The 24855-nt window shown below is 32.9% G+C and overlaps 1 protein-coding gene across 1 annotated transcript; it reads right to left on the reverse strand.

The window, feature by feature from the left end:
* Positions 1 to 23285: 23285 nt before the first annotated feature.
* LOC139891096 (uncharacterized) lies at positions 23286 to 24577 on the reverse strand. The gene is made up of 2 exons (XM_071874024.1): positions 24262 to 24577; positions 23286 to 23700 (listed from the first exon to the last, which is right to left on the reverse strand). The coding sequence occupies exons 1-2, from the start codon at positions 24499 to 24501 to the stop codon at positions 23440 to 23442; spliced, it is 501 nt and encodes a 166-aa protein (XP_071730125.1). The 5' UTR covers positions 24502 to 24577; the 3' UTR covers positions 23286 to 23439.
* Between the last annotated feature and the right edge of the window lie 278 nt (positions 24578 to 24855).

Consider the following 24855-nt stretch of genomic DNA (forward strand, 5'->3'; position numbering starts at 1 on the left):
GTTTTGAGTGAATCAAATTGCTATGGTTTCATATTGAAATATATTTTATGAATCTAAGCAGAAAAAGTATAGGTTTATAGTCAGAAAATTAAGTTACAAGTCATTTTTGTAAAGGTAGTCATTTCAGTCGAAAGAACGACGTCTAGATGACCATTTTAGAAAACATACTTCCACTTTGAGTTTAACCATAATTTTTGGATATAGTTTCATGTTCATAATAAAAATCATTTTCCCAGAATAACAACTTTTAAATCAAAGTTTATCATAGTTTTTAATTAACTAACCCAAAACATCCCGCGGTGTTACTACAACGGCGTAAATTCGATTTTACAGTGTTTTTCGTGTTTCCCGGCTTTAAATCATTAAGTTAGCATATCATATAGATATAGAACATGTGTTTAGTTGATTTTAAAAGTCAATTTAGAAGGATTAACTTTTATTTGCGAACAAGTTTAGAATTAACTAAACTATGATCTAGTGATTACAAGTTTAAACCTTCGAATAAGATAGCTTTATATGTATGAATCGAATGATGTTATGAACATCATTACTACCTCAAGTTCCTTGGATAAACCTACTGGAAATGAAAAAAATAGATCTAGCTTCAAAGGATCCTTGGATGGCTTGAAAGTTCTTGAAGCAGAATCATGACACGAAAACAATTTCAAGTAAGATTTCCACTCGAAATAAGATTGTTATAGTTATAGAAATTGAATTAAAGTTTGAATATGATGATTACCTTGTATTAGAAAGATAACCTACTGTAAGTAACAAAGGTTTCTTGATCTTGGATGATTACTTGGAATGGATTTAGAAAACTTGGAAGTAAACTTGCAATCTTGGAAGTATTCTTGATTTTATGAAACTAGAACTTTTGGAATTTATGAAGAACACTTAGAACTTGAAGATAGAACTTGAGAGAGATCAATTAGATGAAGAAAATTGAAGAATGAAAGTGTTTGTAGGTGTTTTTGGTCGTTGGTGTATGGATTAGATATAAAGGATATGTAATTTTGTTTTCATGTAAATAAGTCATGAATGATTACTCATATTTTTGTAATTTTATGAGATATTTCATGCTAGTTGCCAAATGATCGTTCCCAAATGTGTTAGGTTACTCACATGGGCTACTAAGAGCTGATCATTGGAGTGTATATACCAATAGTACATACATCTAAAAGCTGTGTATTGTACGAGTACGAATACGGGTGCATACGAGTAGAATTGTTGATGAAACTGAACGAGGATGTAATTGTAAGCATTTTTGTTAAGTAGAAGTATTTTGATAAGTGTCTTGAAGTCTTTCAAAAGTGTATGAATACATATTAAAACACTACATGTATATACATTTTAACTGAGTCGTTAAGTCATCGTTAGTCGTTACATGTAAATGTTGTTTTGAAACCTTTAGGTTAACGATCTTGTTGAATGTTGTTAACCCATTATTTATTATAACAAATGAGATGTTAAATTGTTATATTATCATGATATTATGATATATAATATATCTTAGTATGATATATATATACAGTTAAATGTTGTTACAATGATAATCGTTACATATATGTCTCGTTTCGAAATCATTAAGTTAGTAGTCTTATTTTTACATATGTATTTCATTGTTAATACACTTAATAATATATTTACTTATCATTTAACATAATTAACCAAGTGTATCAATATCTTAATATGATTCATATGTACCTAGTAAGACGTTGTTATAACGATAATCGTTATATATATCGTTTTCGAGTTTCTTAAATTAATAGTCTCATTTTTATGTATATAACTCATTGTTAAAATACCTAATGAGATACATACTTATAATAAAATCATGTTAACTATATATAACCATATATATGTCATCGTATAGTTTTTACAAGTTTTAACGTTCGTGAATCACCGGATCAAGTCTTAACAAGTTTGATTGCTTAACATGTTGGAAACACTTAATCATGTAAATAAAAATTTCATTTAATATATATAAACATGGAAAAGTTCGGGTCACTACAATTAAACATTAATTGCAAGCTTAATATTTCTTGTATAAAATTACATATTTCTATGAATAAGTTGACCCTCTGAATTTAAGTACGAAAATTCATTATAATTGAAACGACCCATCCATATTACTATAAACGCAGTACGTCAATCATTGGTCCCATAGCGAGGTATTTGACATCTATATGATACGTTTTAGAAAATATTGCATTCGTTTCATAAAAAGCACACCATTATTATACATAATGCATGTTTTAAACAAGTGAGCGATTATTTAAGAAATAATCCCCATAATACATCGGCTTCCAAAAAAATACACACGTGACTTAACAGTCGAATATAATACATGAAAAAGGTTTTATTGAATGCTACACTTCATTTAAACAAAAGCATGAGACTCCATGCACAGCTTGCTCAGATAATGCAACAGCGGAAGATTTTCTTAAGGACCTGAGAATAAACATGCTTAAACAGTCAACACAAAGGTTGGTGAGATATATAGGTTTAGCATCGATATAGATATAGACCACAAGATTTCATAGTTATAAATATATGTACACTCGCAAGTGTGTAAAAGTATTCTATAAGTTGTTGAGCACTTCGGTAATCATACTTAACCATTAATGTAGCATATTCCTTTTATTATGAAATCTCCCTTGTGACAACCCAAAAATTTTCGACCAAATTTAAACTTGATCTTTATATGTTTCCAACACGATAAACAAAGTCTGAAATGTTGAAATCTCAAAAACTTTGAACTGTGTTCATATATTCATTTACCCTTTGACTGCTCTCGATGATTCACAAACAAATAGATATGTATTAATATATACATATGCATAATTATTAAATTGAGAAATCCTTCTATTTTAACAATATTCGGAAAATGGTAATGTGACTTACAAGTAAGAACAAATATGCCAATTAATGATAACTGGACAAAGGTTAGTAGAGATTCCTGCTTAACTTTCAATGCAATGATTACCTCGTGTCTTTGATAAGATAATTATTCAGTTTTCATATTATTGAAAACATTATATGATATAATAATTTCCGTTACGTAAACGTTATGTGACATAACCATTGTTAAATATTTAAATGGTTTTAAATTATATAACGGTTGTTGAAATACATTTAGTTTTGAAAAATTATATATTATATTATTAAATAAATATTTCAAATTTATATTTCAAAATGAAAGTATATATATATATATATATATATATATATATATATATATATATATATATATATATATATATATACTTTACAACGTAATAAGATTTAATATTAATTTTATTTATAAAACATTTTATTTAAAAATAATACTATTTTATATATATATATATATATATATATATATATATATATATATATATATATATATATATATGCATATGTATATATAATGAGATGTCGATTTATGAAAGCAAATGACCAAAACACTCAAATGAATAAGTTACACTTTGAGTAGGATAGTTTTTCATTGCTTTGAGTCTTGTTATTGATAAAGGTACATTACACGAAACGTAAAGTACCAGTTTTCTAAGCGTACGAAAATGCGTTCGAAAAACCGGAACCGGTACTTAAGTGGAGGGTCAACGTACAACACATCAGTGTAAAAATTACAACTCAACTATGCACGAGAATATAATATAATATTTAATTAATTCTAAAGATTAAATATATTATATATTAAATAGTATTATTTCTTTTAATCAAATGGGAAATGGGTGTCGTCATGCTGTATTACAAGGCCATGCGATCGCATGGCCACACAGGCTAATTCCCATGCGATCACATGCGATCGCATGGAGGGGGTAGGTGGCTGAAATTGTTATATAAAGCGAGCGTTTCAGTTTTTCTGATTCATTTCCTTCACACTACTCGCAGATATATATATATATATATATATATATATATATATATATATATATATATATATATATATATTATTAATATTAAATTTATTAATATTAAACTTATTATTTTTGATATTAGTATTATTATTAGTATTATTTATACATAAAATACTACGACGAGGTTCTGCTCGCATGTTTTCAAAATGGGTTTTTTGAGAGGGATAGAGCTAAGAAAATTATGAGTTATAGCTAAGGAGGTTATGGGTATTGTTCGGGGTATACTCATGAGGTCAAACTAGTGTTTACCATCTTCGTTGCGTCTACGTACTTTCCTGCAATATTGAATCACAATATTGATACGTAAGCATTTATACCTTATCTTTTATATATTAATAGTGTATCCATGTCTAATGCTCGAGTATATATGTTTATGCATGCTTGTATGCTTTAATTTTGTCATTAGATAGTTTATGATGAATCACGAATTTGATACATATGCTACTAATATAAAGTATATGATATGCATGTTTTTGGAAAGCTGACGAAAAATTATTAACTTTTCATTTAGAAATCGCGTGATTTCGATGAACGGATTAAAAGATATGGTCAACTGAATTATGTATGATGTTAATTGAAATTGTGTTTGAAACTGTAATTTAATATTTAAACAACTTGTCTATGAGATTGATAAATTGGATTTTTAGATATTACTAATCAAGTAAATGAATTTCTATATAAGGCACGTCTCGTTTTGTTGAACAAACGTCAAAGTTGACTGTCTTATCATGTTTTAAAGCTTTATAAACACTATAATCTGATTTTACAAGTATTGGAAAGCTATGTGAAATAATAAAATATTTTCGATTATCATGATAATTCAAATATAATATAGCTCCAGAAATAAAAAATATTTTGAGTTGATAAACTATAAATTCGTTCAATTATCAAGACTTATACTATGATAATAAACATGTATAGATTTAAAGATTATATTGGATCAGGTTGACTTTTAAGATGACTTTTGTTAACTTTTGCATGTCGATCTCGAGCATTAGGATTGTGATACACTATGACCCGACCTAGCTTGTTAGACATGTATTGACCAGTATATGTTCTCTAGATTGAGATCTACGGTTATTTTGCATTTCGAGTTTCGGTCACATTTCGATGAATGACCTTATGTGCTGCTAAGGTGAGTTTCATATGCTCCCTTTTTAATTGCTTTTGCAATCTATATTTTTGGGCTGAGAATACATGCACTTTATTTTAAACGCAATGGATACAAGTACATACTAAATTCTACACCGAGTTTGAACTGAAAATCCCTTAGCTTTGGTAACTAGTAACTGCCGGTTATAAGAACTGGTGGGCGCGAGTAGTTGTATATGGATCCATAGGGCTTGACATCCCCGTCTGTTCCAGGTATAGAAACCCTAGCCTGAACTATAAAACAGACGTATACTATTTGAGTTTAATACACGTTGGATTGCGTGTATTGTACATGTTGGTTGTATGTATGTTAAAACAGGGGTACTTATTATAACGTTAAAGTTTAGTTACCAGGGTGCTTAATTTCGTAGAATATTTTGATAAACGTTTCTGGATGAAACAACTGAAATCTTGTGATCCACCTTTATATACAGATTATGCGAAACATTAAAACTATGAACTCACCAACCTTTGTGTTGACACTTTCAAGCATGTTTATTCTCAGGTTCCTAGAAGTCTTCCGCTGTTTGCTTATATGTTATACAAGCTATGTGCATGGAGTCATACATGCTTTATTCGAGAAAATGTTGCATTTACAAAACCATCACCATGTATCTTATTCTGACTGCATTGTCAACGGAAGTATTATTGTAAACCATTATTTACGGTGATTGTCTATATGTAGAAATCATCAGATGTCGAAAACCTTGGATTTAAATATTCATTTATGGTATACCTTTTCAAAAGAATGCAATGTTTATAAAACGTATCATATATAGGTAAAATACCTCACAATAAAATCAATGAATGACGTATTCGTTCATATGGATTTGGAGCGATCGTCACATCCCTACACTGTACCAAGTGTAGTAAAAACGAAGTACTATGCAACCGTTTACGATAGAGCGACTAGCCCGGTTGGGGTTGTCAAACCCGATAGATCTATCAATAGGATTCGCGCTTACATGTTCTTACAACATGTAAATATTAGTTACCAAGCTATTAGGGAAGATATGTAAGGTGGTACAACTTAACGTAGAATATATTTCAAGTACTTGTGTCCATGGCGTAAAACATAAAATGCATGTATTCTCATCCCAAAATATTTTTAGAGTTTAAAAAATGGGACTATATACTCACGGTAGTAAAAGCATATTAATAATAAGTTTTCAACTTATTAAAAATATGGCTGTCGTCCTTGGATTTACGAACCTGTAACAAATATATATGTATATCAAAATGTAATACAACTATTATTCATATCATATCTTCAATCACATGTGATTGTTTAAGTTCATATTTTCAATCGTGTGTGATTGTTTAAGTTTATATTTTCAATCACGTGTGATTGTTTAAGTTGTCAAGTTAGCAGTCCAACATTAGTAGTCCACAATTAGTAGTCCACAGTTAGTAGTCCACAATTAGTAGTACATAGTATACACGTGTTGTATAAGACTCAATCATGACCCACAATACCGCTATTATAGTTACACGTATTGTGTATGTGGTGTCTTTTGATTTATCCGACGTATTGTGTAACCATGACATGTTAGAATGCATGTATAATACAAGAAAAGTTAGCTAGGATATGGTTAGTATAGATTTTAATGAATTAATCCCGTAATCAAATTATCCATTTCTAACCAATATTGTTTTGCCCATAATTTCTTCGTTATAAATCTATTTTGAGTGAATCAAATTGTTATGGTTTAATAACGAACTATAATTTGTGAAACTAAACTGAAAAAGTGGTGGTTTATAGTCAGAGTTACAAGTTATAATCCATATTTGAAAGAGGTAGTCATTTCCATCGAAAGAACGACATCTTGATGACCATTTTGAAAAACATACTTCAATTTTGAGTTTAACCATGATTTTTGGATATAGTATCATGTTCATATAAAATATCGTTTTTCCAGAAGAACAAATTTTAAATCAAATATTATGATAGTTTTTAATTATCCAACCCAAAACAGCCCCCGGTTTTACTACGACGGCGTATGTTCGGTTTTACGGTGTTCTTCATGTTTCCAAGTTTTAGCTCATTAAGTTAATATATCATATAGATATAAAACATGTGTTAAGTTGTTTTTAAAAGTCAAGTTAGAAGGATTAACTTTGTTTGCGAACAAGTTTAGAATTAACTAAACTATGTTCTAGTTTATAAACTCTTATATAGATAGCTATAGACATATGAATTGAACAAGAGTTGAACAAGTTAAGAAAGTAAAGTTGCTGGAAAGAAGTAGTAGAATAAAACTTGAGAGATTTCTTGCAAGTGTGTGTGAAAATTGAAAGTATAATTTGCAAAATGAATGTGTAAAAATGAGTTAGAAATGGTGCTTATTTATAGGCTTGAAAATTTGGTTTTTAGTGAAAATATCTAAAATAAGTAAAAATGTATTAAGTCATGGATGACATATTAAATTGATTAGGTCATGGATGACATATTACACAAATAATTGCAGATTTCTATTGGTATATACCAATAGTAAATACTTCTAGAAGCTGTGTATAATACGGGTAAAAATAGCGTATGAATGTGAGTAGAATTCTTGAGGAAATTGAACGAAAATACGAGTATAGCTATCCTTTATATGTATTGGTATATTATAAAGTGTATTTAATACTTGTAAGGATGTATTTACACTCGTAATACATTATATGTAAATACATTTTAACATAAGTTAATTACGTCGTTTAAATAGTAACTTATATATTGTTCAAAAACTCTTTAAATTAGTAGTATGAAATATATATATATATATATATATATATATATATAATACTTTGTTAATATACTTAATGAGATATTTAATTATCATATTTTCAAGTTAAATATATATAAATCCATATTTATACACAATAATTAAACAATTAAACAATTAAATCAAGTTATGACGTTCGTGAATCGCCGGAATAAAAGGGTTACCAAAAGCTTGTGTAAAACTCTTTTCGGAGGTTCAAGACTTATTAAAATTCATTGCTTATCAAGTCGGAATTATTAAATCATATAAATAGTATAATCAAGTAATCGGAAAAATCCGGGTCGTTACAATAATATGGAAAATCAACACTTTGCAATAAATGCATAAACGTAGCCCTTAAGGCTACGTTTAACATTTTTTTTTTTTTTTTAACATTCTCCAAAAGAAACATATCCGGTTAACCGAGATGCAAAATTTTGTTGTATGTAACATAGGGTCATGCATATATGTGGCTTAATTTTTATTTTATTGTGTTTATTTGAGGATATAATAATTAGCCGACAATAACAAGGAGTTGGCGTAGTGGTGGTGACATGACTTCTCATATGGGAGGTCAGAGGTTTGACTCTCACTCGCTGCAAAACTTTCCCTTGTTGTTACCCATCCGATTTCATGGCCCTCGGAGGTCGCGTGCCATTTTTTTCAGCTACGGTAGTAGCGAAGCATTCTGAGCAATTCACATATCAAATGATACAGATGACTTTAGTTTTACGCTAGACCACAGTTTTGACCTCCGATCAAGCTACGAACACGAGTAGGTAGACGACTAGGAGGCGGCAGCCCTACACCTTGTGTATCAATCCCTGGTCGCTCCGCTGGTGTGTGCTGTAAGGAGTCTTGATCTCAATTCAATTTAGGGCGTCATCTAACCTCGATATGAGTTTATTCTGTTTACTGATTCGAAGGTTATGTTCCTTTTGCTCTTTTTCGAGCTTCTTCTCATTCTTCTTTGGCACCTATGGTAGACTCAGAGGTATTCCAGTACAATATGGGTCTCTCGGTGCAAGTCAGTTAAACACTGTGATTGATAAATGGGTAGAAGGCTTAGGTGCACCTCTCGCTCAGTGGAAAGTAATGACGCTCCCCCCCTTTTCCGGATGAAGAAGTAGTAAGAAATCACGTTTGGAAACCCCCGATAATGCGTAAAAAGTCACGTTTTACCCCCATTATCTCTCCAACTAAAACCAAGAAAAATATACATGTGTCCTAATATACGTTTTTATTAGTTCATTTTGAATATCGAAAAAAAGAGGACGATGGCGCAAGAATCAAAGAAAACATAGTTGTAACGAAGTAACCAGAGCCAAAACAGTAAACGATCGAAAAAATGCACCTCAATCTGGTGGACACACCCAGATCCGATAGGGATACACCCGGATCCGGGCGAAGAAATCATATCCGACACCCCCATGGCTCGGACTCGAGTCCGGTCGGTCTCCCAAAAGTCACACTCGGATCCAAACGTGTGTGTGAGTGACATATGATCGCGAAGGTGGTTAAGTCCTCTCTGGGTGATGCCGATATCGCCATTCGAAAAAGAAAATCTGGCCCTGTCTGAAATGTCCCATTCTTATTGATTAAAAACGTTCCATATTAATTGATTTCGTTGCGAGGTTTTGACCTCTATATGAGACGTTTTTTCAAAGACTGCATTCATTTTTAAAACAAACCATAACCTTTATTTCGTCAAAAAAGGTTTAAAAAGCTTTACGTAGATTATCAAATACTGATAATCTAAAATATCCTGTTTACACACGACCATTACATAATGGTTTATAATACAAATATGTTACATCGAAATACGTTTCTTGAATGCAGTTTTTATACAATATCATACAAGTATGGACTCCAAATCTTGTACTTATTTTAGTATGCAACAGCGGAAGCTCTTAGTATTCACCTGAGAATAAACATGCTTTAAACGTCAACAAAAATGTTGGTGAGTTATAGGTTTAACCTATATATATCAAATCGTAACAATAGACCACAAGATTTCATATTTCAATACACATCCCATACATAGAGATAAAAATCATTCATATGGTGAACACCTGGTAACCGACATTAACAAGATGCATATATAAGAATATCCCCATCATTCTGGGACACCCTTCGGATATGATATAAATTTCGAAGTACTAAAGCATCCGGTACTTTGGATGGGGTTTGTTAGGCCCAATAGATCTATCTTTAGGATTCGCGTCATTTAGGGTGTTTGTTCCCTAATTCTTAGATTACCAGACTTAATAAAAAGGGGCATATTCGATTTCGATAATTCAAACATAGAATGTAGTTTCACGTACTTGTGTCTATTTTGTAAATTATTTATAAAACCTGCATGTATTCTCATCCCAAAAATATTAGATTTTAAAAGTGGGACTATAACTCACTTTCACAGATTTTTTTACTTCGTCGAGAAGTAAGACTTGGCCACTGGTCGATTCACGAACCTATAACAAATATGTACATATATATCAAAGTATGTTCAAAATATATATACAACACTTTTAATACATTTTGATGTTTTAAGTTTATTAAGTCAGCTGTCCTCGTTAGTAACCTACAACTAGTTGTCCACAGTTAGATGTACAGAAATAAATCGATATATATTATCTTGAATCAATTCACAACCCAGTGTATACATATCTCAGTATTGATCACAACTCAAACTATATATATTTTGGAATCAACATCAACCCTGTATAGCTAACTCCAACATTCACATATAGAGTGTCTATGGTTGTTCCGAAATATATATAGATGGGTCGACATGATAGGTCAAAACATTGTATACGTGTCTATGGTGTCTCAAGATTACATAATATACAATATAAGTTGATTAGGTTATGGTTGAAATAGATTTATTACTAACTTTCACGTAGGTAAAATGAGAAAAATTATCCAATCTTGTTTTACCCATAACTTCTTCATTTTAAATCCGTTTTGAGTGAATCAAATTGCTATAATTTCATATTGAACTCTAATAAAAGAATCTAAATAGAAAATTATAGGTTTATAGTTGGAAAATTAAGTTACATGTCAATTACTAAAGAGGTAGTCATTTCCGTCGAAAAAACGACATCTTGATGACCATTTTGGAAAACATACTTTCACTTTGAGTTTAACCATGATTTTTGGATATAGTTTCATGTTCATAAGAAAAATCATTTTTCCTAAAGTATAGCTTTTAAATCAAAGTTCTTCTTAGCTTTTAATTATCCCAACCAAAACAGCCCCCGGTTTTACTACGACGGCGTATATCCAGTTTTATGGTGTTTATCGTGTTTCCGGGTTTTAAATCATTAAGTTAGCATATTATATAGATATATAACATGTGTTTAGTTGATTTTAAAAGTCTAGTTAGAAGGATTAACTTTATTTGTGAACAAGTTTAGAATTAACTAAACTATGTTCTAGTGATTACAAGTTTATAACGTTGAATAAGACAGCTTTTTATGTATGAATCGAATGATGTTATGAACATCATTACTACCTCAAGTTCCTTGGATAAACCTACTGGAAATGAGAAAAATGGATCTAGCTTCAAAGGATCCTTGGATGCCTTGAAAGTTCTTGAAGCCGAATCATGACACGAAAACAATTTCAAGTAAGATTTCCACTCGAAATAAGATTGTTATAGTTATAGAAATTGAATTAAAGTTTGAATATGATTATTACCTTGTATTAGAAAGATAACCTACTGTAAATAACAAAGGTTTCTTGATATTGGATGATTACTTGGAATGGATTTAGAAAACTTGGAAGTAAACTTGCAATCTTGGAAGTATTCTTGATTTTATGAAACTAGAACTTTTGGAATTTATGAAGAACACTTAGAACTTGAAGATAGAACTTGAGAGAGATCAATTAGATGAAGAAAATTGAAGAATGAAAGTGTTTGTAGGTGTTTTTGGTCGTTGGTGTATGGATTAGATATAAAGGATATGTAATTTTGTTTTCATGTAAATAAGTCATGAATGATTACTCATATTTTTGTAATTTTATGAGATATTTCTTGCTAGTTGCCAAATGATGGCTCCCACATGTGTTAGGTGACTCACATAGTCTGCTAAGAGCTAATCATTGGAGTATATATACCAATAGTACATACATCTAAAAGCTGTGTATTGTACGAGTACGAATACGGGTGCATACGAGTAGAATTGTTGATGAAACTGAACGAGGATGTAATTGTAAGCATTTTTGTTAAGTAGAAGTATTTTGATAAGTGTCTTGAAGTCTTTCAAAAGTGTATGAATACATATTAAAACACTACATGTATATACATTTTAACTGAGTCGTTAAGTCATCGTTAGTCGTTACATGTAAGTGTTGTTTTGAAACCTTTAGGTTAACGATCTTGTTAAATGTTGTTAACCCAATGTTTATAATATCAAATGAGATTTTAAATTATTATATTATCATGATATTATGATGTATGAATATCTCTTAATATGATATATATACATTAAATGTCGTTACAACGATAATCGTTACATATATGTCTCGTTTCAAAATCATTAAGTTAGTAGTCTTGTTTTTACATATGTAGTTCATTGTTAATATACTTAATGATATGTTTACTTATCATAATATCAGGTTAACTATATATATATCTATATATATGTCATCATATAGTTTTTACAAGTTTTAACGTTCGTGAATCACCGGTCAACTTGGGTGGTCAATTGTCTATACGAAACCTATTTCAATTAATCAAGTCTTAACAAGTTTGATTGCTTAACATGTTGGAAACACTTAATCATGTAAATAACAATTTCATTTAATATATATATAAACATGGAAAAGTTCGGGTCACTACAGTACCTACCCGTTAAATAAATTTCGTCCCGAAATTTTAAGCAGTTGGTGGTGTTGACGTATCTTCTGGAAATAAATGCGGGTATTTCTTCTTCATCTGATCTTCTCGTTTCCAGGTGAACTCGGTTCCTCTACGAGCATTCCATCGAACCTTAACAATTGGTATCTTGTTTTGCTTAAGTCTTTTAACCTCACAATCCATTATTTCGACGGGTTCTTCGATGAATTGAAGTTTTTCGTTGATTTGGATTTCATCTAATGGAATAGTGAGATCTTATTTAGCAAAACATTTCTTCAAATTCAAGACGTGAAAAGTGTTATGTACAGCCGCGAGTTGTTGAGGTAACTCAAGTCGGTAAACTACTGGTCCGACACGATCAATAATCTTGAATGGTCCAATATACCTTGGATTTAATTTCCCTCGTTTACCAAATCGAATAACGCGTTTCCAACGTGCAACTTTAAGCATGACCATCTCTCCAATTTCAAATTCTATATCTTTTCTTTTAATGTCAGCGTAGCTCTTTTGTCGACTTTGGGCGGTTTTCAACCATTGTTGAATTTGGATGATCTTCTTGGTAGTTTCTTGTATTATGTCCGAACCCGTAATCTGTCTATCCCCCACTTCACTCCAACAAATCAGAGACCTGCACTTTCTACCATAAAGTGCTTCAAACGGCGCCATCTCAATGCTTGAATGGTAAAATTCTGCTAACGGTAGATGTCGATCCCAACTGTTTCTAAAATCAATAACACATGCTCGTAGCATGTCTTCAAGCGTTTGTATCGTCCTTTCGCTCTTCCCATCAATTTGTGGATGATAGGTAGTACTCATATCTAGACGAGTTCCTAATGCTTGCTGTAATGTCTGCCAGAATCTTGAAATAAATCTGCCATCCCTATCAGAGATAATAGAGATTGGTATTCCATGTCTGGAGACGACTTCCTTCAAATACAGTCGTGCTAACTTCTCCATCTTGTCATCTTCTCTTATTGGCAGGAAGTGTGCTGATTTGATGAGACGATCAACTATTACCCAAATAGTATCAAAACCACTTGCAGTCCTTGGCAATTTAGTGATGAAATCCATGGTAATGTTTTCCCATTTCCATTCCGGGATTTCGGGTTGTTGAAGTAGACCTGATGGTTTCTAATGCTCAGCTTTGACCTTAGAACACGTCAAACATTCTCCTACGTATTTAGCAACATCGGCTTTCATACCCGGCCACCAAAAATGTTTCTTGAGATCCTTGTACATCTTCCCCGTTCCAGGATGTATTGAGTATCTGGTTTTATGAGCTTCTCTAAGTACCATTTCTCTCATATCTCCAAATTTTGGTACCCAAATCCTTTCAGCCCTATACCGGGTTCCGTCTTCCCGAATATTAAGATGCTTCTCCGATCCTTTGGGTATTTCATCCTTTAAATTTCCCTCTTTTAAAACTCCTTGTTGTGCCTCCTTTATTTGAGTAGTAAGGTTATTGTGAATCATTATATTCATAGATTTTACTCGAATGGGTTCTCTGTCCTTCCTGCTCATGGCGTCGGCTACCACATTTGCCTTCCCCGGGTGGTAACGAATTTCAAAGTCATAATCATTCAACAATTCAATCCACCTACGCTGCCTCATATTCAGTTGCTTTTGATTAAATATATGTTGAAGACTTTTGTGGTCGGTATATATAATACTTTTGACCCCATATAAGTAGTGCCTCCAAGTCTTTAATGCAAAAACAACCGCGCCTAATTCCAAATCATGCGTCGTATAATTTTGTTCGTGAATCTTCAATTGTCTAGACGCATAAGCAATCACCTTCGTTCGTTGCATTAATACACAATCGAGACCTTGCTTTGATGCATCACATTAAATCACAAAATCATCATTCCCTTCAGGCAATGACAATATAGGTGCCGTAGTTAGCTTTTTCTTCAATAACTAAAACGCTTTCTCTTGTTCATCCTTCCATTCAAATTTCTTCCCTTTATGTGTTAATGCAGTCAAGGGTTTTGCTATTCTGGAAAAGTCTTGGATGAACCTTCTGTAGTAACCAGCTAGTCCTAAAAACTGGCGTATGTGTTTCGGAGTTTTCGGGGTTTCCCACTTTTCAACAGTTTCTATCTTTGCTGGATCCACCTTAATACCTTCTTTGTTCACTATGTGACCGAGGAATTGAACTTCTTCCAACCAAAATGCACACTTTGAAAACTTAGCGTACAATTCTTCCTTCCTCAATACTTCTAACACCTTTCTCAAATGTTCACCGTGTTCTTGGTCATTCTTTGAGTAAATAAGTATGTCATCAATGAAAACAATGACAAACTTGTCAAGGTATGGTCCACACACTCAGTTCATAAGGTCCATGAACACAGCTGGTGCATTAGTTAAACCAAACGGCATGACCATAAACTCGTAATGACCGTAACGTGTTCTGAAAGCAGTCTTTGGAATATCATCTTCTTTCACCCGCATTTGATGATACCCGGAACGTAAGTCAATCTTTGAATAAACAGACGAGCCTTGTAGTTGATCAAATAAGTCATCGATTCTCGGTAGTGGGTAGCGGTTCTTGATGGTAAGTTTGTTCAACTCTCGGTAGTCGATACACAACCTGAATGTACCATCTTTCTTCTTGACAAACAAAACAGGAGCTCCCCACGGTGATGTGCTTGGTCGAATGAAACCACGCTCTAAAAGTTCTTGTAATTGGCTTTGCAGTTCTTTCATCTTGCTGGGTGCGAGTCTGTAAGGAGCACGAGCTATTGGTGCAGCTCCTGGTACAAGATCTATTTGAAATTCAACGGATCGATGTGGGGGTAATCCCGGTAATTCTTTCGGAAATACATCGGGAAATTCTTTTGCGACGGGAACATCATTGATGCTCTTTTCTTCAGTTTGTACTTTCTCGACGTGTGCTAGAATAGCATAGCAACCTTTTCTTATTAGTTTTTGTGCCTTCAAATTACTAATAAGATGTAGCTTCGTGTTGCCCTTTTCTCCATACACCATTAAGGGTTTTCCTTTTTCTCGTATAATGCGAATTGCATTTTTGTAACAAACGATCTCTGCTTTCACTTCTTTCAACCAGTCCATACCGATTATCACATCAAAACTCCCTAACTCTACTGGTATCAAGTCAATCTTAAATGTTTCGCTAACCAGTTTAATTTCTCGATTCCGACATATATTATCTGCTGAAATTAATTTACCATTTGCTAATTCGAGTAAAAATTTACTATCCAAAGGCATCAATGGACAACTTAATTTAGCACAAAAATCTCTACTCATATATCTTCTATCCGCACCCGAATCAAATAAAACGTAAGCAGATTTATTGTCAATAAGAAACGTACCCGTAACAAGCTCCGGGTCTTCCTGTGCCTCTGCCGCATTAATATTGAAAACTCTTCCGCGGCTTTGTCCATTCGTGTTATCCTGGTTCGGTCAATTTCTAATAATGTGGCCCGGTTTTCCACATTTATAACAAACTACAGTGGCATAACTTGCTCCGACACTACTTGCTCCGCCATTACTCGTTCTGACACCATTTGTTCCTTTCGTTCTGTTAACCCCTGGTCCGTAGACCTCACACTTCGCCGCGCTATGACCATTTATTTTACACTTGTTGCAAAATTTGGTGCAGAACCCCGAGTGATACTTTTCACACCTTTGGCATAGCTGCTTCTGATTGTTGTTGTTGTTGCGGTTATTATTGTTGTTGGGATGATTGTTGTAGTTGATGTTATTGTTGTTGTTGTTGTTGGGCCGTTTGTTGTAGTTGCGATTGATGTTGCGATTGTTGGAATAGTTGTTGCGATTATTGTTGTAATTGCTGTTGTTGTATTGGTGATTCTTATCACCGTTTTCCTCCCACTTTCTTTTGACTTGCTTCTCATTGGCCTCTTCAGCAGTCTGTTCTTTAATTCTTTCTTCAATATGGTTCACTAGTTTGTGAGCCATTCTACATGCCTGTTGTATGGAGGCGGGCTCGTGTGAACTTATATCTTCTTGGATTCTTTCCGATAATCCTTTCACAAACGCGTCGATCTTCTCTTCCTCATCTTCGAATGCTCCCGGACACAATAGGCATAATTCTGTGAATCGCCTTTCGTACGTGGTAATATCAAATCCTTGGGTTCGTAACCCTCTAAGTTCTGTCTTGAGCTTATTGACCTCGGTTCTGGGACGGTACTTCTCGTTCATCAAGTGCTTGAATGCTGACCACGGTAGTGCGTAAGCATCATCTTATCCCACTTGCTCTAGATAGGTATTCCACCATGTTAACGCAGAACCTGTGAAGGTATGCGTAGCGTACTTCACTTTGTCCTCTTCAGTACACTTACTTATGGCAAACACTGATTCGACCTTCTCGGTCTACCGTTTCAATCCGATCGGTCCTTCGGTTCCATCAAATTCCAAAGGTTTGCAGGCAGTGAATTCTTTGTAGGTGCATCCTACACAATTTCCTGTACTGCTAGATCCAAGGTTATTGTTGGTATGTAGCGCAGTCTGTACTGCGGCAATGTTTGAAGCTAGAAAAGTACGGAATTCCTCTTCATTCATATTCACAGTGTGTCGAGTAGTCGGTGCCATTTCCTTCAAAATAGTCAAATGGAACAAGTTAATCATACAGAATATTAAGAGTAGTTAATAGTATCTCGTAGCATAATATGAACTCATTTATAAAAGCTTTTTCTTCATATTAGCGTTTTATAAGTTTAAATTTGGGTAGTACCTACCCGTTAAGTTCATACTTAGTAGCTAATATACAATTCAACTACTACAATTCTATATGAAAAACTGATTATAATAATATTTCGCGTTCAAACTTTTATACAATATTTTATAAACTTACAATACCGCTTATTTTACATAAAGCATGAAATATAGCACACAATAACTTTGATACAAGATAGTTATGAAGATAATTCTAGCTAGTACACAAGTCGTTCAGCAAAGGCAATAAAGACACGTAATTCATACGTCTAGAAACAAGTCATGCATTCTGGTTTTACTAGGACTACTTCCCATCCTTGGTCTTGTGGAACATAACCGTTATGGCCGTTGATAAGACAGCGTGTTGTAACGTCGTCAAAGGGACGAAGGTTACGTAATGACCAACAGTCTCGTAACAACCTAAAAACCTCATTTCTTACCCCAATTACCGACTCCGTCACTTGTGGGAACGTTTTGTTTAATAGTTGTAGTCCGATGTTCTTGTTCTCACTTTGGTGAGAAGCGAACATTACTAACCCGTAAGCATAACATGCTTCTTTATGTTGCATGTTAGCCGCTTTTTCTAAATCACGAAGTCCTATATTCGGATACATTGAATCAAAATTATTTCTTAACCCGTTGCGTAAAATAGCATTTGGGTTCCCCGCAATATATGCGTCAAAGTAAACACATCGTAACATATGGGTTTCCCAATGTGATATCCCCCATCTTTCAAACGAAAGCCTTTTATAAACCAAGGCATTCTTGGAACGTTCTTCGAATGTCTTGCAAACTGATTTTACCGTAAATAGTTGTGCCGAAGAATTTTGACCGACTCTAGACAAGATTTCATCAATCATGTCTCCGGGTAGGTCTCTTAAAATATTGGGTTGTCTATCCATTTTGTGTTTTTATACTGTAAAATAGACAAGAGTTAGATTCATAAAAAAAATACTTATTAATACAAGCAATTTTTACATATATCATAAAGCATAAGCACACTATATTACATATATTACACCACACGAATACAACTATCTTATTCCGACTCGCTCGTTTCTTCTTCTTCGGTTTTGGTTCGTTTTTCCAAGTTTCTAGGGATATATGATGTTCCCCTAATACTAGCTGTCGTTTTCCACAACGGTTTAGAAAAACCTGGTGGTTTAGAGGTTCCCGGGTCATTGTTACAACTTAAGGACTTCGGGGGTTGACGATACATATAAAGTTCATCGGGGTTGGAATTAGATTTCTCTATTTTTATGCCCTTTCCCTTATTATTTTCTTTTGCCTTTTTAAATTCAGTTGGGGTAATTTCTATAACATCATCGGAATTCTCGTCGGAATCCGATTCATCGGAGAATTGGTAATCCTCCCAATATTTTACTTCCTTGGCGGAAACACCATTGACCATAATTAACCTTGGTCGGTTGGTTGAGGATTTTCTTTTACTTAACCGTTTGATTATTTCCCCCACCGGTTCTATTTCCTCCTCAGGTTCCTCCTCTTCCGGTTCTGATTCTTCTTCCGGTTCTGATTCTTCTTCCGGTTCCTCTTCGGGAACTTGTGAATCAGTCCAATATATATTCGACTCTTCGTTATTATTAGGTGAGTCAATGGGATTTGTGCTAGAGGTAGACATCTATCACACAATATCAAACATGTTAAGAGATTAATATATCACATAATATATACATGTTAATAATATATAGTTTCCAACAAAAATGTTAAGCAGTCATTTTTAAAGAAAATACGGTCGAAGTCCAGACTTACTAATGCATCCTAACAAACTCGATAAGACACATTAATGCAAATTTTTCTGGTTCTCTAAGACCAACGCTCGGATACCAACTGAAATGTCCCGTTCTTATTGATTAAAAACGTTCCATATTAATTGATTTCGTTGCGAGGTTTTGACCTCTATATGAGACGTTTTTCCAAAGACTACATTCATTTTTAAAACAAACCATAACCTTTATTTCGTCAATAAAGGTTTAAAAAGCTTTACGTAGATTATCAAATAATGATAATCTAAAATATCCTGTTTACAGACGACCATTACATAATGGTTTATAATACAAATATGTTACATCGAAATACGTTTCTTGAATGCAGTTTTTATACAATATCATACAAGTATGGACTCCAAATCTTGTCCTTATTTTAGTATGCAACAGCGGAAGCTCTTAGTATTCACCTGAGAATAAACATGCTTTAAACGTCAACAAAAATGTTGGTGAGTTATAGGTTTAACCTATATATATCAAATCGTAACAATAGACCACAAGATTTCATATTTCAATACACATCCCATACATAGAGATAAAAATCATTCATATGGTGAACACCTGGTAACCGACATTAACAAGATACATATATAAGAATATCCCCATCATTCCGGGACACTCTTCGGATATGATATAAATTTCGAAGTACTAAAGCATCCGGTACTTTGGATGGGGTTTGTTAGGCCCAATATATCTATCTTTAGAATTCGCGTCAATTAGGTTGTCTGTTCCCTAATTCTTAGATTACCAGACTTAATAAAAAGGGGCATATTCGATTTCGATAATTCAACCATAGAATGTAGTTTCACTTACTTGTGTCTATTTTGTAAATCATTTATAAAACCTGCATGTATTCTCATCCCAAAAATATTAGATTTTAAAAGTGGGACTATAACTCACTTTCACAGATTTTTTTACTTCGTCGGGAAGTAAGACTTGGCCACTGGTCGATTCACGAACCTATAACAAATATGTACATATATATCAAAGTATGTTCAAAATATATATACAACACTTTTAATACATTTTGATGTTTTAAGTTTATTAAGTCAGCTGTCCTCGTTAGTAACCTACAACTAGTTGTCCACAGTTAGATGTACAGAAATAAATCGATATATATTATCTTGAATCAATCCACGACCCAGTGTATACATATCTCAGTATTGATCACAACTCAAACTATATATATTTTGGAATCAACCTCAACCCTGTATAGCTAACTCCAACATTCACATATAGAGTGTCTATGGTTGTTCCGAAATATATATAGATGGGTCGACATGATAGGTCAAAACATTGTATACGTGTCTATGGTATCTGAAGATTACATAATATACAATATAATTTGATTAGGTTATGGTTGAAATCGATTTATTACTAACTTTCACGTAGGTAAAATGAGAAAAATTATCCAATCTTGTTTTACCCATAACTTCTTCATTTTAAATTGGTTTTGAGTTAATCAAATTGCTATGGTTTCATATTGAACTCTAATTTAAGAATCTAAATAGAAAAGTATAGGTTTATAGTCGGAAAATTAAGTTACATGTCAATTACTAAAGAGGTAGTCATTTTCGTCGAAAAAACGACATCTTGATGACCATTTTGGAAAACATACTTTCACTTTGAGTTTAACCATGATTTTTGGATATAGTTTCATGTTCATAAGAAAAATCATTTTTCCAGAAGTATAGCTTTTAAATCAAAGTTCTTCTTAGCTTTTAATTATCCCAACCAAAACAGCCTCTGGTTTTACTACGACGGCGTATATCCAGTTTTATGGTGTTTATCGTGTTTTCGGGTTTTAAATCATTAAGTTAGCATATCATATAGATATAGAACATGTGTTTAGTTGATTTTAAAAGTCTAGTTAGAAGGATTAACTTTATTTGCGAACAAGTTTAGAATTAACTAAACTATGTTCTAGTGATTACAAGTTTATAACGCTGAATAAGACAGCTTTTTATGTATGAATCGAATAATGTTATGAACATCATTACTACCTCAAGTTCCTTGGATAAACCTAATGGAAATGAGAAAAATGGATCTAGCTTCAAAGGATCCTTGGATGGCTTGAAAGTTCTTGAAGCAGAATCATGACACGAAAACAATTTCAAGTAAGATTTTCACTCGAAATAAGATTGTTATAGTTATAGAAATTGAATTAAAGTTTGAATATGATTATTACCTTGTATTAGAAAGATAACCTACTGTAAATAACAAAGGTTTCTCGATCTTGGATGATTACTTGGAATGGATTTAGAAAACTTGGAAGTAAACTTGCAATCTTGGAAGTATTCTTGATTTTATGAAACTAGAACTTTTAAAATTTATGAAGAACACTTAGAACTTGAAGATAGAACTTGAGAGAGATCAATTAGATGAAGAAAATTGAAGAATGAAAGTGTTTGTAGGTGTTTTTGGTCGTTGGTGTATGGATTAGATATAAAGGATATGTAATTTTGTTTTCATGTAAATAAGTCATGAATGATTACTCATATTTTTGTAATTTTATGAGATATTTCATGCTAGTTGCCAAATGATGGTTCCCACATGTGTTAGGTGACTCACATGAGCTGCTAAGAGCTGATCATTGGAGTGTATATACCAATAGTACATACATCTAAAAGCTGTGTATTGTACGAGTACAAATACGGGTGCATACGAGTAGAATTTTTGATGAAACTGAACGAGGATGTAATTGTAAGCATTTTTGTTAAGTAGAAGTATTTTGATAAGTGTCTTGAAGTCTTTCAAAAGTGTATGAATACATATTAAAACACTACATGTATATACATTTTAACTGAGTCGTTAAGTCATCGTTAGTCGTTACATGTAAGTGTTGTTTTGAAACCTTTAGGTTAACGATCTTGTTAAATGTTGTTAACCCAATGTTTATAATATCAAATGAGATTTTAAATTATTATATTATCATGATATTATGATGTATGAATATCTCTTAATATGATATATATATATATACATTAAATGTGGTTACAACGATAATCGTTACATATATGTCTCGTTTCAAAATCATTAAGTTAGTAGTCTTGTTTTTACATATGTAGTTCATTGTTAATATACTTAATGATATGTTTACTTATCATAATATCATATTAACTATATATATATCCATATATATGTCATCATATAGTTTTTACAAGTTTTAACGTTCGTGAATCACCGGTCAACTTGGGTGGTCAATTGTCTATATGAAACCTATTTCAATTAATCAAGTCTTAACAAATTTGATTGCTTAACATGTTGAAAACACTTAATCATGTAAATAACAATTTCATTTAATATATATATATATAAACATGGAAAAGTTCGGGTCACTACACTGTCACACCCGAATCTGACCCAAATTTTCGGATATGGCCGGTCTCAGCAAAGATCACATATTTATGTAAATTCGAGAACGGGCATATTTTGATTTACAAAATCTCGAGACTAAAAAAAGGAAAATATAAAGGATCATTATACAAATTTCTAGAGGAAGTGTAAATTTACAAAGGTTGGAACTTGGAAGTTTTAATTATGAGATTACGTAACTATTTTTAACAACAATTCAATCAACAACACATATTAACCTAAAAAGCACTTTCACTTCTCGCACAAAAATCTTTTCTTCTATTTTTGTTAATGCAATTAATTACTAATCACTTAAATTAGTAATTAAGTATATAGAGAGGTAATTTAGGAACTGCAATTTGATCAGGTATTTGTACACATACCCCATAAATGTCTGTAGTGGAGCGTTTGTATTTCAGGCGTTTGTGTTTGAGAAACAAAAAAGTTACGCTGCATTTGTGGTTTTTTTAATATTATTTTAATTTTTTTATATCTTTCCACCACATTTTAACTCAACTTCCAATTATATTTTCACACATCACCCATAACCCTCTCCAAAACCTTCCCTACTACAACCGCATCTTTGCCACCTCACAAGCATACCCGAATAAAAGTCTCATCTATTCCACGTCAAAGTCACTAATATCCGTAGTCTAAGTCTCATAGAAGATTCAACACCAAGTATATTCGAGGCATCAATTTAAATAAGACAGCTACAACAGCCGATTAGATATAATTATATATATATATAATTTATATAATGGAAATCAACTTAAAATAAAGTATTATATTCACCAAGTTAATAAAAATCACAAAAGTCACAACAACTGCAACAAAAAGTTCGGCTAGAGTCAAATTTATGAAGCTACCGAATCAAACTTACAATTATCAACATGGTGACGTGTAATATATGCTCTTATTGGTTTTTAACATTCTTGATGCACATTGAAAGCAACTGCTCTAGCCCAATACTTGATTTGTGCCTTCATATCTTCTGATGAACCCTTATCAACCCATCCTCCTGGAATTGTTGGTGCACCGCCATTGTTCTTCCCCATTTTCATCGAGTTTCTGCTTCGATTTCTCTCTTTCATGCTTTCAAATTTCCTCATGTTACTCATCTTTTCTTGACTTGTTTCTTGTTTTTGTGATACGTATCGTGGTAAACTCGTACTTCCTTTCATAACCTGCATAAGCAAATCACTTTAATCATTAGTACGATGATAAGTCTAATGTGACGGTGATTAATGACTCAAGTTAAAACAACAAATAGCTTGGCTTTCTTAACAATCCCAAGATAACTTAGTGATTGAAGTACTGATATCACCGCAAGAGGTCTCAGGGTTTCAAACTTCACTAGCATCATATCATAGAGTGGTCAGAAAAGGTGTCAGAAACGATCACATGATAACCTAGTTAAACGGCGTACATCTGAGTAAAGTAAGAGTACTTATGTCATCTCAAGCTAGAGGTCACGGGGTTTCAAAACTCACTAGCATCATATCTTAGAGTGGTCATGAAAAGTGTCAGAAACGATCACTTGATAATCCAGTTAAACCGCGTACAACTAACTAAAAATACTGCCCTTTTGGGTAGTCAGAACGTGGAAAATTGATCCCTTTACCTATTAATGACTTCGTTTTTCATGGGATATGCACTATTATAAGATGCACTTAAGTAACAATTTTTGTTGGTAGATACTATATATGGCCTAGCTTAGATATGAAGTTTTACAAGATAGTATATACCTTAGTTATTTGTTGAGGAGGGGACATGTGAGAAGAATTGAGAGACGCTTGCCTAATCAACCGCCCCATCTTAAACTCACTTTCTTCATCTTCGATATCGTATTCTTCATCATGCTCCACTGCTAAAGTTGGCATGTATGCATCCTTAAAGTTCGAGTCTTTTTGCTCGTCGAACCACTCATTGACTAAGGTCTCTTGATTTTGAGTCGATGAAGGTTGATTATAGTAATATGTAGACATATATGGTTTTGTTGTATTTGTGTAGAACAGATTTTGTTGTATAAGATATGGTTGTTTGTTTACCTTTCTTTGGTTGTATTTGCAAAAAGGGTTGTCACCAAGTGTCTTGCAATTGGCACCGAACTTATAAGCATGAGACTTTTGAAAGCTGTCAACGTAGACGATTGTGATTGGAGGGATCAAGTGCGCCATGTGGGCTTGACACTGTTTCAAAATTAATTGCCCAAGTAATATGTGGTGTCTAATAGTTTTGTGACAACACTCATATGGTTTCTTGATTATATGTTTATAGCATTAAATTTGTTCAAAAAATCATCACTTAATAACTAAGAAAGCATGTTATTTCAATACCAA

Source organism: Rutidosis leptorrhynchoides, chromosome 2 (genome assembly GCF_046630445.1).
Source record: "Rutidosis leptorrhynchoides isolate AG116_Rl617_1_P2 chromosome 2, CSIRO_AGI_Rlap_v1, whole genome shotgun sequence".
Taxonomy (NCBI): Eukaryota; Viridiplantae; Streptophyta; class Magnoliopsida; order Asterales; family Asteraceae; genus Rutidosis; species Rutidosis leptorrhynchoides.

Excerpts from the sequence above, each read along its gene's own strand:
- LOC139891096 (XM_071874024.1), bottom strand. The coding sequence starts at position 24,501 with ATGTCTACATATTACTATAATCAACCTTCATCGACTCAAAATCAAGAG. Across the intron at positions 23,701-24,261 it reads CTCCTCAACAAATAACTAAG|GTTATGAAAGGAAGTACGAG; the intron begins GTATATACTATC and ends TTGCTTATGCAG.